Consider the following 15,463-nt stretch of genomic DNA (forward strand, 5'->3'; position numbering starts at 1 on the left):
GAAAAACATGAGATAAATCAGACTTTCAACAAAATACCTGACCAGTACTCCTCAAAACTCTCAAGGCCAACATAAAGTCTTCAGAAACTGTCACAGTCAAGAGAAGCCTAAGGATGATGATTAAAATTAATGTAGTATCCTGGAATAGAAAAGGGACTTTATAGAAAAACTAAGGAAATCTGAGTAGTTTAGTTAATATCTAGACTTTAGTTAATAATAATGTGTCAACTGTGACAAGTATACTAATGTAAGTTGTAGGGCAGACTGGGTATGGAATATATGGGGACTCTGTGTTTTATCTTTGTACTTTTAAAAATAAATCTATAACTGATAAAATAAAAAACTCATTAAAGAATAAACTTCAAATTTGAAAAAAAATCTTCATCTTTCCATCCTGAAATTCCTCTTTCATAAGAGCTCTCGTCCCATTTTTACCAAGTAGCATGTTCTCTGGTCAAGAACTGAAAATGTATTTGCAGCTGTAAAAGAGTATTTCTTTCAATCATTGTCGGTCATTTCTTCTTCCTCATTGTTATTCTAGTTCTAAAATGAAATAGCTGGAAATATAAAAACTACATTTTCTTACTTTGTTTTAGCCATTGTGGGGTTCTGGCTTCTCTTGAACCTAAATGCTCTTTCTTGCCTCCATCATTCAGATACTGGATTTTAGGTGACCTTTAAAAATGACTGATGAAATAACCACATACATAACAATATGATACATGCTTCTTGGAAAAGATGTTTACTTTTGTGTGGTGTGTGAGTATGTGTGCCCTTTAAAAATATTTTGATGAGACCTGGAACAGTCAAGAATGTGTAACGGTGTTCTTGCTAAGCTAGACAGGAAGAGGCCTTAATATCTTTTTGATTCTAAAGCCTCAACATACTTAAGAAAAAAAATCTTTAAAAAAATGGAAATCTTTATTCAAAGTTTACGTACTTTCTGCATTTTCCTGCCTTTTTTCCATGCCAGTGAATAAAATGATATTTAAAACCAAAGCATTTTTTTCTGGTAACCATTCCTTTTTCCCTTTGGATCATTATAATAGTTGTGGAACCAGCCAAGTGGTCTAGGAGATCTTGCTTAAGCTAATGACATCACTGAACATGAGTTGAATGGAGGGGAAATTCAGTTAAACATAGGAAATTTATTTTAAAAACTATAATTATTTGGGTTATTGTTAAACATAGCTGACTAGGAAAATACATTATAACTTAAAGTGATATTAAAATTTAAAATTTCCTAGATCACTATGATGTTTCTTTGTTTTAGACAAAGCCAGAATGATGTTGGCAAAATACTAAGGAGGGAATGACTTTTTAAAATTATATTTATTGTTCAGCTGTTGGACCAAGGACGATGTAGACCTTTGGAGTATTTTTAGTTTGATATCAAAACCAGATGTTAAAACATGTCCCCCCACCACACACACACGCACAAACACGAAAATAGTTTCATTGTTTTGTATCTTTCTATTAAGTTTTAAAATTAAAAGAATGAGCAGAAGATATTTTAGAAGAGATTTCAGGTCTAAAATGAACATTTCTGTAATTAATACCTTTTTCCCCCCCCTACTTGCATCAAGAAACCAATGTAAAATTCATGAGAACTGAAGGGGAAATACCCATTAATTCTGTAATATCATTGTATAACTGCAAAGGAGGAATTGATAATCCCAAACATGAAAATGTTTGGAAGTGTTCTTTTTCAGGTTCCTTATCCCCTTGCTGCACTGTCTAGATGGATCTCTATTTCTCAGAATCCCAGTTGAGTCTTGGGAGAAAAGGCAATGATGGACTGTCTTAATTTAAACAAGTAACAAAAATGACCAACCAAACAACAACAAAAAAAACATGAATCACCAAACATAACAGAAAATAACAAATCAAAATGACCTATAACCAAAAGCATGGAGTGTTGAAAAGAATCTAAAAAGTGAGAGCCAAGAGAACTGAGTACTCAGAGCTGGGCTGCCAACTAGCTGTGTGACTTCAGATAAGTCATTTTACATCTCTGGAGCTTAATTTCCTCGTGTGTAAAATGAGAAAATTCCATGAGAGGATCTCCAAATGTTTTCCATACATGAAATCCTATACTCACAAGGGACTTCCAGATGAAAAGTACTATCTTTGCCTGTACAAACAGCTTGCTTATTTTGCACCCAAAACACCTCTGTTAAAGAAGAGGTGACTTTCTGACTCAAAGCCACTTTCAGTCCAGTCCATTTTGACCATACACAAAATCTATCCAAGTCAAAGCAGCATTCTCCTTGGACTTGCCGTATATGTTCATTATGATTGGTGAGTCACAGTTTTGGTGACTGTGCCATGAAGAAGAATGATAATAAAGAAGGGGTGTGTGTGAGAATGTGTGTGTGTGTGTGTGTGTGTGTGTATAGGGGTGAGAGAGAGTTGTGGTTGACACTTCCTGTTTTAGTAGTCTGCTCTTGGTTTTTGTGTAACAAGAAAGCAAGAGGGTTGCTTACCTACAATGGAAATTGTAACTTAGGTTTAATGAGACCATGGAGCCATAAAAAAGATCGGGTGCAGGAAGGAGTACAGATGGAAGGGAATTAGAGGAGGCCTGAAGACTTTGTAACTCTGGGGAGTTTATAAAAGAATCTGACCCACTGAGCTGTCACATCTGTGGCCCCCTGGCTTCCAGTGACCACATCAGTGTGGGAAAACATCCCATCAAGCCACACCCACAGCAACAGGGGGCTCATCACCTCCTACTGGAGTCTGTGGAAGCAGCCCTCTCCCCAGTTGTTGATCTGTGATAATCAAGTCTCTGAAAATGGGTGATTTTTATAGAAAGTGGTGAAACTTGAAACATTTTTTTTAAACTAAAAATAACCTCCTTTTACTCCAACTGCAAACAGACATGCATATAGTAAACTGAAAATAAAGAAAATATATGGTTTGAATCTATTCCCTACAAGTTTTATATATAGATGGCTTTAAAAATGGCTCCTCCTAAAAAGACAAGCAAACATGTTAGTTTAGTTGATGTCTTAGTCGATTTGGGCTGCTATAACAAAATACTGCAGAGCGAATGGTTTATAAACAAGAGAAAATTATTTCTCACAGTTCCGGAGGCTAGAAGTCGGAAATCAGGGTGCCAGCATCGTTAGGTCCTGGTTAAGGCCCTCTTTTGTGTTGCAGACTGCCGACTTCTGGCTGCGACCTCATATGGTGGAAGGGGCTAGGAAGCTCGGTCTGGCCTCTTTTATAAAGGCATTAATCTCATTCATGAGGGTTGTGCCCTTATGACCTAAGCACCTCCCAAAGACCCCACCTCCTAATACCATCACTTTGGGCATTAAGATTTCACATATGAATTAGGACGGACACATTCAGACCATAGCAGCATAGTGTATCTTATCCTCATTTGACTGCTCCGCATACACACAAACGTAACAAGAAGCTGAAGTAATTGTTACTCTGACAGGTTCTTCCTCAATTTAGAAGTTCTTTAACGGCAACAAGCCATGGGCCTGCCTGTGACCCCCATCTTACCCTGTTTTCTTTCTGATTTTCAGTGGCCTCCTCCCATTCCCACAACTCCTGTGCAGTTAGTCTGGGCTCTCCAGGGGGGTCTTCCATGCGGGTGGGTATCCCAGGGCATGTAGAACGAGCCCTGGTGAAAGAGAGTTTTCCTTTTCATGTTGGAAGGAATTGTACAGTTGGGAAATAATGAAGTTATAAACATCAGAACTGCAGGCTGGCGCCTAAACATCTATCCCATAAGCATTTTAGCAACATGGCCGAGGTGCAAGGCTGTGAATGTTGAATAAACACAGCTGCATTTCTTTCGGTGATTACACATCCAGATAACTGCAGAGCATGTTTATAAATGCACATAGATTTTCCTCCCCTCTTGGGACACAGGGGCGGGGGGAGGGAGGGGTGGGGAATGTGTGTGTGATAGGAGTCACCACGTAGAGAGTATGATTTTCAGGAGAGTATGACTCCATGAAGACCTTATGTCGACCAGTTCTCCACTTTCTGTCGGATGCCCAAAATTCCACCACTAGACCTTTATCCAGGGGTTAAAGCTTTCATCCGTGTTAAAATGTAGTTACTTAACTTTAGATTGTTTTAGACATTTGCACCATGATGTGTGACATGCATAAGAATATCAGATTGTGAAAGCTGAAAAAGCCATCCGTTACGAAGTCACTGGCACTCGGTTTAGGTGTGTTGAGGAGGGAGGAGGGAAGCTGCAGCTGAGAAAGAAGAAAAGGCCAAGAAGGGAGTAGACTGGGAACATGAAGGGAATCTACATTTTCAAGAAATTTTGCCTAGGATTGTTTTCCTATTTATGAAAACATTCCAATAAGAACGTGATTCAGTCTTATATCAGACCAAGGGTATATTTATGGGTGTGGCTTTTAGATAGATGACTTGATCTATACTTTCAGAGTTATAGCTCTTGGAGACCAAGTGGAAAGCTAGAAAGAAAACATATAGACTTTGGCAGAAAGGATGCCCCAGCCATATAAAGAGGAGAGGGAAAGAGACTTGTGGGGACAATGGGAGGATTGGAGGTGAGAGCTTCCTGGGGTCTGGCCAGGCAACTAATCCCCTTGGTTGGGAGACTTCAGGCGCCGATGCAAAGAGAGCCATCAAGAGGATGACAGGGGATCAGGACAAAACTCTAGAACAGAATATCTAGAACTAGGCTGTTTAGAGGGGGGAAATAATAGAGAACTGGGGAGGAAATGATGGTGATAACATGCTTTTTTAAATCCAGTCAATGGAAGGATTCCCTCCCCACCTCCCTATTTGTGTACGATACCCAGACTCAAATCTGCCTGCAACATCAATACTTACTACTTCATAAAATCACCATTTCTAAATTTTTGAGATAGGTCTAATTTCAGACACTCAGTCCCATTGTTGGACACTATACTGTTTGGGGTTAGGAAATTGAGGTCTCTTGTGTCCATACAAGTGTCCTTTGCCATATGGTGTGTAAAGCCCTTTCTACACAAATTAAACAGGTAGGAACTTTCCTTCTCCCTTGTCCCTTCCTGTGACCTGCTTGGCACCCTTAGTTTCTTCTCTTGTTTAATAGCTTCACGATCCATCTTATCTCTTGAGGCAGAAACCTGGGAAAATTCTGTTATCTATTGCTGCATAACAAATTACCTCAAAACTAAACAGCTTAAAAGAACAAAACTTAAACACAGTTTCTGAGAGTCAGGAATCCAGGAGCAGCTTAACTGGGTTGTTCTGGCTCAGGATCTCTTACAGTGTAGCAGTCAGCTGTCTGCCGGGGCCACAGACATCTCAAGGCTTGGCTGGAGCTGGAAGATCCTCTTCCAAACTCACGTGCAAGGTTGTTGACAGGCCTCAGATCCTCACTGACTGTGGGCCACAGGCCTTCGTTCCTACCACATGGGCTCCTGCATAGACTGCCTGAGTGTCCTCATGACATGGCACCCCCCGCCCTGCCCTGAGGAAGTGATGAGACACAGAGGAAAACCCCTAAAACAAAAGCCATAGATTTCTAAATAATCTGATCTCAGAAGTGACATCACTTCTGCCATAGCCATCGGTCACACAGGCCAACCTGATACAGTGTGGGAGGGGACTACACAGGGGTGTGAATACCAGGGACAGGGGTCGTTGGGGTCCATCTTGGAAGTTGGTTACCTCAGAGAGGCCTTCTGTTCCTTCTCCTTCTCCTTCAGCAAATCACTATGTCTTTCTGATTCTTCCTCTGCAGTGTTTCTCACATATGACCTCATCTCAAATCTGATTGTTTCTTCTGGAAAGAGGTATGGAGACTGATGGAGGAAGCCTTGGGGACCACATACCTAAGGGCACACGTGGAACGCATAATAATATACCAGCGTGACCTCCAACCCAAGCTTATCGGAAGAAGGAGAGCAAACATCTGGGCAAGCCAGTCTTTTGGGGAGGATTTGCTCCCTGTGCAGGGAAGGGAAGACCTGTAGCACCAGAGTCACCCGAGGGAAATGAGGTGCTGCGTGCAAAAGCAAGAGAGCACAGATACTTTCAGACTTGGCCTAAGAACCCTAGGACTTAGGACCGTAATATGGGGTCAGCTTCCCCTGTGCATGAGGCAGAGAAAGTCTTAGGCGATCTCTAGGCAAGGGCCTCCCACTTCCCTGTGAGCATCACAAATAGGTTTATCTCCACAAGTCTGCTTAGATTGGAAGTGGATTCCTAAAGCTCATGAGCTGAGCAAAATTGTGGGGTCCATTCTGCTTCAGTGAGAAAGAAAGCCTTGATTCTCAATGGCTGCCATGGTCAGAGGAAGAGGAGTTATACCTGCCATTTGGCCAGTGGCAATATACTCCATTTCCACTGACGATACGTTTCGTCTTGGGATCCTTCCCTAAGATGGGCCTTTTGGGAAAAAACAGGTGGAATTTTCAGAACTTGAGCTTCTAAAGCATCCCCCCACCAGGCAAACACAACCAGCAGCCCCGCCTAGGAGGAGGTGGCTTTAGGCGACTTCGTCATTAGGTTCTCAAACAACCTGAAGCTGGGCAGTTAACTAAGGCTAAGTCAATTAACCAAGGATCCAAGGGGACCAGGGTGGGAGCTCAGCACTCACTGAAACCGATGGGGGATTCTGGGCCTTCCATGAAAATTTGCCTTTGTTCTCGTGTCTACGTTTCTGGGACATAATCATAGGTTTATGGACCAGAACAGACAATAGAAGTCACATACCTGCCCCCCATCCCCATTTTGCATGTTACTCAGAGAGGTCAAGGGACTTTTCCGTAGCCATTTAATGAGTTGGTAACCCAGCCAGGACTAAAGTCTTCTGAATTTCTAATCTTCTTTCCCTGCCTCATGTCAATTCTATGAGTTATCACAGTATATACACTTCTAAGAGGTAGACTGCCTATTTGCTCTAAGGTCCATTTTCTGCTCTTATTATGATCTTCTCTGAATGACAAGGAACCTCATTTCTCAGGCTGCCTTGTCTTCTGGCTTCCTGTCAGGTTTGGCCAACGCGGGGCATTGATGGAACATTTGAGAGTTGGTGAGATACAAGGTATTTCCTCCCCTCTTTCTGCTTCTTTTGGCATCTCCATCAATGACTGAGTCTCCCTGGTCCCAGCACCCATTGGACATTCCCCACTGTGACTCTGGCTTCTGTCAAATGACCCTGTACACCCTGCTGTAGCTCCTCCAACCTGTGGAGTCACAGCTCCTTACCACTGTGTCTAATCTCTGAGTTGCCTCACTCTTCCCTGTTTGGCTTCTCAGCACTTCTATTACTTGTATGACCAATTCCCTATATAAAATAACCTCTGTTTATTAAGACCTAGACTGGTTTCTTTTTTCCTTCCTGGACCCTGACTGATGGAGTGGGGCCATCATTCTATGTGTTCTTGCTCATTGTAAGAACACAATAAATGTTCAGTCATAACAATGTTAACTAAAAAGGAAAACCAGTTTATGCGAGAGAGGTAGTGCTCTGCTCTATCATTTACTCTATAAATCAAGCTGATTAAAACTATATCGTATTTGCCATAACTCCTGAAAAGCAAAAAGGAGAAACATTTTCCTAAGACATCTTGCTGAGGGTCAGTCTGTACCTTCTCCTCTGTGGTGTTAAAAGAATAGATTTCTTGTATCTCATAGATTTTTTTCCATTTCTGTCTGTGACTTAATCATGGAAGGGATCGTTCTTGGTATGTGTGGGTTTGTGTTTTTTAACTGTAGCAGAATGAGCCCTAATGTCATGCCGTTGGTTTCCTACACTTGCTTTGGTAACAACTCTGCACTTGGGCTTCCCGTCACAAGCCTGGTTGTTGTGACCTACAGTCCTGTTGATATGCCAACCCCTGTTCTTGGCCTCCACACAAGGATTCCCACAAGGGTTCCATTTGAGATGGTGGTTTCCAAGATTGGGGGTATCTGTCCGCCAGCACTGGATTTGAGACCACCAGCTTGTTTTTCTAAGTATTAATATCTCAGTGATCGCTAAACATATTTTCTTTTCCAGAATATTTTCCAAAATTTTTTAAGAATGTCTCTAAAACTTTTTTCTTTTGAAGGCCTAAGGGCCTAAAGGGAGGGGCAAGGTTAGTGTAAACTTTAACTTGGCAGACTAGTATTTAAAACTTTATCCAAAAAAATATTTTTCCCCTTAAAAAACAAACAAACAAACAAAAAACTCTCTTTACATGTTTAAGTAATTCATTTGGGAGAAATTACCACTCAGCTATTCACACAGCCCTTGGCAGTTTCAGTTCAAGATGCTCTGAAACCAGTCAACTACAAAGTCTCAGATATTTTCTCTTTGAAAGCTCAACTTAACCTTCGCTACCATGGTGGTGAGAAAAGTGACAACTCATTTTAAAGATTCTCCCCCTTTGTTTCTTTGTCTTTCTTCTGCAGGCCATGTGTTTATACTATGGGATCGCCCATAAACAACAGGGCCCTTTTTCCATGCCAGGAGCCACCCGTTGCCATGTCAACATGGCAGGCTACAGTTCGAGCAGCTGCATCTTTTGTTGTTTTAATGAGTGGGGAAAATTCTGCCAAGCCAACACAGCTTCGGGAAGGTACTGTACATGTGTTCTGTGCTTCTTTATGTATTGCACACATGCTGGACCCAGCAACCCAATACATGGTGTTTTTCTCCACTTTAAAAGAGCTCCTTTATTAGCTGGGTTGGACTGAACATACAATAAAACATCCTGTCAGAGAAAACAGCCCGGGATGGGGAGAGGCACTTGGGAGCCTAGGCATGGCATGTGGGGCTCTTCATGCCAGAGTTATCAATTCCTAGATTATTAAGGCAGTTGCTTTCAGCTGATGGTTTGTGGGCCGTAAGTGGGTGGTCTTTGTTGAAGACTTTCTGGGCAGGCAAGTGTGTCATGGAAACACCATTACAGTAGAGTTATCTGTGGTTTGGTCATGGAGCCTGTACAGGGTTATTCATTATGCTGAGCGATAGTGCTCCTGTTGGCTGGCCCACTGGAGTCGTCCTAGTATTGCATCTGTTCTGTACACTATTTGGCCGTGAAGTTTTGTTTTGGTTTTTTTAATTAATTAATTAATTAATTTTATTTTTGGCTGCGTTGGGTCCTCGTTGCTGCGCATGGGCTTTCTTTTAGTTGCAGTGAGCAGGGACTACTCTTCATTGCAGCGCGCGGGCTTCTCATTGCGGTGGCTTCTCTTGTTGCAGAACACGGGCTCTAGGCACAAGGGCTTCAGTAGCTGTGGAGCACAGGCTCAGTAGTTGTGGCAAGCAGGCTCTAGAGTGCAGGCTTCAGTAGTTGTGGCCCCCTGGCTTAGTTGCTCCGCGGCATGTGGGATCTTCCCGGACCAGGGATCAAACCCGTGTTCCCTGCACTGACAGGTGGATTCTTAACCACTGCGCCACCAGGGAAGCCTTGGACATGAAGTTTTGAACCAAAGGTGTGTAAGAAAGATGGAAGGCAAGTGCTAATGCATCATCAAGGTTTTGTCTGCGAATTTCTTGCTTATTGCAATAATTAACACTTTCAGTTGAGATCCAGGGCATGTTGATGCCAGGTAAAATTTTTGTAATTGTAATATTTCTTTATTTACAATATGGTGTCTCCTTCCACTACTTATTATAGAGACTTATACAAAAAAGTAAAAGTACTAAAATTAAATAATTTTAAACAAAATGGTTGCTAACATTTTGTTGCATTTCCCTCCGGTATTTAAAATCTCTCTATAGGGACTTCCCTGGTGGTGCAGTGGTTAAGAATCCACCTGCCAATGCATGGGACATGGGTTTGAGCCCTGGTCCGGGAAGATCCCACATGCCGAGGAGCAACTAAGCCCATACTCCACAACTACTGAGCCTGTGCTCTAGAGTTCACGAGCCACAAGTACTGAGCCCGCTTGCCACAACTACTGAAGCCCATGCGCCTAGAGCCCGTGCTCCGCAACAAGAGAAGCCACTGCAATGAGAAGCCCATGCACCGCAATGAAGAGCAGCCCCCACTCGCCTCAACTAGGCCCAGGCACCAGCAACGAAGATCCAACGCGGCCAAAAATAAATAAATAAATAAATTTATAAAAAAAAAGAAAAAACATCTCTCTCTATAGTACATGTTATCATTTAAAAATTGTCATCATAGATAGAGGACAAAGGAAGGAGACACAGGACTGGAGTGACCTCAGCTGGGGGCGGGGTTTCACAGTGTTGGGTGCTGCAGAGAGGTAGTCAGCAGGAGCAGGGGCTGTGTACATCATCAGAGGCATTTTTTATTTTATTTTATTGTTTTTATTGACGTATAGTTGATTTACAATCTTGTGCCAATCTGCTGTATGGCAAAGTGACTCAGTTATACACATATAGACATTCTTTTTTTATATTCTTTTCCATTACAGTTTATCACAGGATATTGACTCTAGTTCCCTGTGCTGTAGAGTAGGACCTTGTTGTTTATCCCTCCTATATATAATAGTTTACATCTGCTAATGCCACACTCCCAGCCCTTCCCTCTCCCACCCCCCTCCTCCTTGGCAACCACAAGTCTGTTCTCTATGTCTGTGAGTCTGTTGCTGTTTCATAGATAGGTTCATTTGTGCCATACTTTAGATTCCACATGTAAGTGGTATCACATGGTATTTGTCTTTCTCTTTCTGACTTACTTCACTTAATAATCTCTAGTTGCATCCATGTTGCTGCAGTCATCAAAGGCATTTTAGAAGAGGCTCTGCTTGCCATAGCTTCTGGCAGCGTTGCTTCCTACAGTGGAAAGAAGAATGTTGTTGATGGGAATTCCCAAAGTTAGGCTAAAGTGGGGGTGAAGTAACTTTTCTAGGTGAAGAGGTGATTTTTTTTTTTTTGATTTGTATGTGTGTGTTTTATTATATATTAGTCTCTTAAATCAAATAGAAGACAAAAAGTGGAGCTACAAACCAAAGTTACAACAGTACTAGCTTTTCTCGTCGCCCGTCTGTCTACTTTTACCAGAGGTCTTTATTTCTTCATAAGGCTTTGAGCTACTGTCCAGGGTCCTTGACTCCAACCTGAAGAACTCCCTGTGGCAGGCGGGTCTGGTGGTTAAGAACTCTCTCAACTCTTGATTAACTGGGAATGTCTTGATTTCTCCCTCATTTTCGAAGGAAAGTTTTGCTAGATATAGGATTCTTGGTTGACGGTTTCTTTCCTTCAACACTTCAAGTACATTGAGTCATGCCATCTGGCCTCCGAGGCTCCTGATGAGAAATCTGCTCAATGACCTTCCTGGCAAACCTTCTCTCAGCTTCATAGACTTTCATAATGTACCGTATCATGTCTTATGCAACAGAACATTTTGTATAGTATCGTGAAGTCAGTTAAGTTGTAACGTTATTTTGAGACCAGAATTTAAGGAAAAGGAATTGAACATTTCAAGTGTAGACATTATGAGGTCTCTAAAATTATCACACATTTTCAAACTAGAAATAAAAAGGCCACTGAAGTATCCTGCAGATTTTTATTTATAACAAAGTGAATACCAATATCTAATAACACACGTAAAGAAAAATTTCTTTGGGATCCTTTTTCCTAAGTGTAAAGAGGCCTTGAACTCAAAAAGTGAGAAAACCACTGTGGTGTGTCCCCAGCGGTGATGGGTCCATTTCTTGCTCTGACCTCAGAGTGCACCATTGTGATGTACTTCACAAAGCCCTATGAAAGAGAAATGTGGGCCCAGGTTTTTGGTCCTTAGAGCCCAGGAAGCTGCTTTTGGTGACCTGACGGCCTTGGACCTACAGTTAGCTTGTGTTTTCCTTGTTTCTGCCATTTTGTTGATTTTCGTTTCTCTTTTCTCTACTCTTTTTTATTTGTGTCATTGTTCTTTCTACAGTTAGCATAGTGAGTATTGTTGGTATAGTTAATACTTGATTAGCATAGTTAGTGTAGTTAGTACTAGTTAGCGCTGTTGGTACAGTTAGCGTAGTTAGCGTTGTTAGTAGAGACAGCATACTTAGCCCTGTTAGTACAGTTAGCATTGTTAGTTAGCGTAGTTAGCGTTGCTAGGTAGTGCTGTCAGTCAGTGTAGTTAGCAGATCACCAGGATGCAGGGCCTCACAGCCAAATCTGCTGGCAAGGCGGCTCATATTGATGACTTCGAGATCCTCCACACCATTGGTGAAGGCACCTTCGGTAAAGTGAAGTTGGCCCGGCACATTCTGACCGGGACACAGGTGGCTGTGAAGGTCATAAAGAAAAGGCGTCAGAGCTTCTCAAGTGTCCAGGCACTTTTCCGGGAAGTGTGCAGTCTGAAGGCTCTGAATCACCCCAATATTGTAAAACTGCTGGGGGTGATTGACACAGAGGAGACATTTTTCGTGGTGATGGAGTACCTCAGTGGGGGAGACATGTACCGCTATTTGAAGACCCATGGCCGTATGACAGAGGCGGAGGCCCGAGGCCCGTTCCAGCAGCTGGTCTCCGCCCTGCAGCACTGCCACCGGAGGGGCATCGTGCACCGAGACCTGAAGCCACTGAGCCTCCTCTTTGATGCCAACATGAATATCAAACTTACAGACTTTGGCCTCAGCAACAAGTGTGATGACATTGTCCAACTGGACACGATCTGCGGCACAGCCCCTTATGCTGCCCCGGAACTCCTCCTGGGGCAGAGCTCCAGCGGCCCTGCGGCGGACGTGTGGAGCCTGGGAGTAGTGCTCTACACCATGGTAACTGGGTCCCGGCCCTTTGTGGGAAAAGACTTCCAGGAGCTGCGGAAGCAAATCCTACAAGGGCAATACCCCATCCCACCTTATCTGTCTTTGAAGATAAGGGATCTGTTACAAAAAATGATTGCCCTCAACCCCAGTGACAGAGGCACCTTACCTGACCTCATGAGGCATCCATGGCTCAACATGGGCCAGAAGGAGCCACTCCAGCCACCCTGTGAAGAGGACCTGGAGGTGACAATGCTGAGGACGCCGGGCTTGACTTGCGACCAGATCCAGGACACTGGGACAGGCAGTGTGAGCTCCAAGAAACCCAAGGTGGAGGTCTCCATCATAACTCTGAAGCCCTTCTCTTGCGGGGACCTCTGTGGCAGTGAACTTGAGCCTTCTCCAAGCCCTGTGGTGTCCTCCCTGCAAACCAGGTGGCTCTACCACAGAAAAAATGTGCAGCTGCAGGAAGACCAGCAGGCAGGGCAGAAGACCGGTGAGTCTGCCTGTCCCCCACCCAGCCTGGAGGCGAGGACTGCCACCCCCAGCCCAGCCCCCCAGTGTGGCACTGGGACATCCACCTCCAGCAGCAGCAGCAGGATTGGAGCGCCAGAGGGAAGCAGCTGCCCCCTGGGTGTGTCCAACACTGGAAGGTCCTCCCACGCTGGGCAGCCTGAGAGTGTGTCCTCATCCACTCTCTCTGGCCAGAGCCAGAAAAAGCAAGGGGTGGCTGGGAGAATCTGGAACTTTATTTTGAAACATCTTTGTTGCAAGCTGCCCAGCATGAGGCGTCATAATAAAGTGAGCCCCTGTGAACCCCATGGATGACCGAGGCAGGAAGGTCAGGCCGCTGCGCTCCCTGGGGCCCGGTGCAGGGGAAGAGGAGTGTGTTCTCTGCATGGCCTTCAGAAGCATCATATCCAAGACCCTGGCCAGCTCAGAGGATGGTCCGGCGCAGCCCGGGCGACTGAAAGCGAGGCCACCGTGGCTGCAGGTCTGCCCCTCAACCCCCACCTGGGTGAAACTTGAGAGACTGGACTGTCATTCCTGGGGCACGTCTCCCCTCCCCTACTCTTCTGTCTTCTGTGTTGGTGGGGGAGGGGGATAGTTCTTGTTCCAAGAACTCCTTGGTTCTTCCAATTCTAGTTAATAAACTTGATGCTCCAGAAAAAAAAAAAAAAAAAAAATTGTCATCATAGCATATAACAGTTTTGTATTCTACTTTTTTCACTTATATCTTGCTTGTCTTTCAGGTCATTAAGTATTTTTCAAGTTGATAATTTTAATGTCTGCATAATATTTTATTGTATGAATATATCAGATTTTACTTAACATTTCCATATTATTAGACATTTTTATTGTTTCCAAGGTTTCTTCTTATTATAAATAAAGTTGCATTAAATTCCTGGGGAGATAGTTTGTATAAAATTAGAATTACTGAGTCAAAAGTTTTGAACCTGTTTAAGGCTGTTGGTACATATCTCAAGTTGTTTTTCAGAAAGGTTGTACCAGTTTACATATCCATCAGTAGTTATGAAGGTCTCCTTTTCCTTGGAGTTTCACCCATCTGATAGGCAAGAGAAGGCCTCTCTTTAATTTGGATTACTTCAATTATCAATGAGGTTTCATACATCCTTATATGTTTCTTAACCGTTTTCATTTCCTATTTGTTAATTTCCTTTGCTCATTTTTATATTGAGGTGTTAGTGAGGTTTCCAGAAGTTTGTTTTGTCTTCTAATTTGATTGGATCTTTAAAAAATAAAGATACTGGAACTTCCAGGTTAGTGAACACATGGAGATGTGGGGAGAACTGTGTACCTGGAGAGGGCATGGAAGTTCTGTGCTCCTTCTCACGTACCTTGCCCTGTGCATCTCTTCCATCTGGCTGTTCCTGAGTTGACTGTCCACTCGTCATCAAACCCAGCAGAAAAGTATGCAGGTCTGTTTCTTCGGGCCTTCATTTCCTGTGGAGGCTCCCGTGTCACATAAGACTTACATTACATAAATCTGTAAGCTAGTCTCCTGTTTAAAAAATATATAAAATAAAATAGAGATATTAATCTCTTATATTTGTGAAAAGTATTTTTTCTCAGTTTTTAGTATACCTTTTAATTTTATATAATATTTCTAATCTATGGGAGATTTTAATTTTTATGTAATCAAATATGTTAGGTTTCTCTTGGGAAGTCTTTGCTCTATGACTCACCTGTTTTGTTCTAATATTTTTATTTAATTTTTTAAAATTTATTTATTTTTGTAATTTCACTGTTTAATCTGTTTGTAGTTTATTCTGGTCAGGGTTGTGAAATGAGGACTAAACATTTTTGTCTTCGAATAGGAAACCAGTTATCCAAGATCATTTATTGAATCTTTTCTGATTTGTGATGTCTTCTTCATAAAAAAACTAGATTTACACATGTAATAAAGTCTTCAATGAATGTTTACTTGATTCTCAAAGTCAAAACAAAACAAATCATACATTTTAAAATTTCATTTTTAAAAATAAGTCACGTTTACATAGTTCATTTACAAATGAGCAAAGGACAAAAAAATTTACAGTAAGTCTCCTTTTTACTCCTAATTCCCAGGTACCCAGTAACCCTTCCCCAAGGCAACCAAGGTCACCAGTTTCCTTTGTATAGTATATTTTTTCCTCTTTTGTTGCACAAATCATAACATGCTATACACATTTTTGTACTGTGCTTCCCTCTTTAGAGTAAGTTTATCTTATAGATAATTTCATATCTGACCATGAAGAGCTTCCTCAATATTTTTATGACTATAGAGTATTCCATAAATGGATGCTTC

General features: G+C 42.4%; 1 protein-coding gene and 1 long non-coding RNA gene across 8 annotated transcripts in view; one reads left to right on the forward strand and one right to left on the reverse strand.

The window, feature by feature from the left end:
- LOC309664556 overlaps nt 1–15,463 on the reverse strand; it is a 365,050-nt gene that overhangs the window by 241,605 nt on the left and 107,982 nt on the right. The window lies entirely within an intron of this gene.
- AOPEP (aminopeptidase O (putative)) overlaps nt 1–15,463 on the forward strand; it is a 379,363-nt gene that overhangs the window by 72,676 nt on the left and 291,224 nt on the right. For all 7 annotated transcript variants that reach the window (XM_082469688.1, XM_082469684.1, XM_082469686.1 and 4 more), the window contains exon 3: nt 8,392–8,558. In XM_082469688.1, coding sequence (XP_082325814.1) covers nt 8,392–8,558 — 167 coding nt within the window. The remainder of the gene's footprint in view (nt 1–8,391; nt 8,559–15,463) is intronic.

Source organism: Balaenoptera physalus (assembly GCF_965194825.1).
Source record: "Balaenoptera physalus genome assembly, chromosome: 7".
NCBI classification, from domain to species: Eukaryota; Metazoa; Chordata; class Mammalia; order Artiodactyla; family Balaenopteridae; genus Balaenoptera; species Balaenoptera physalus.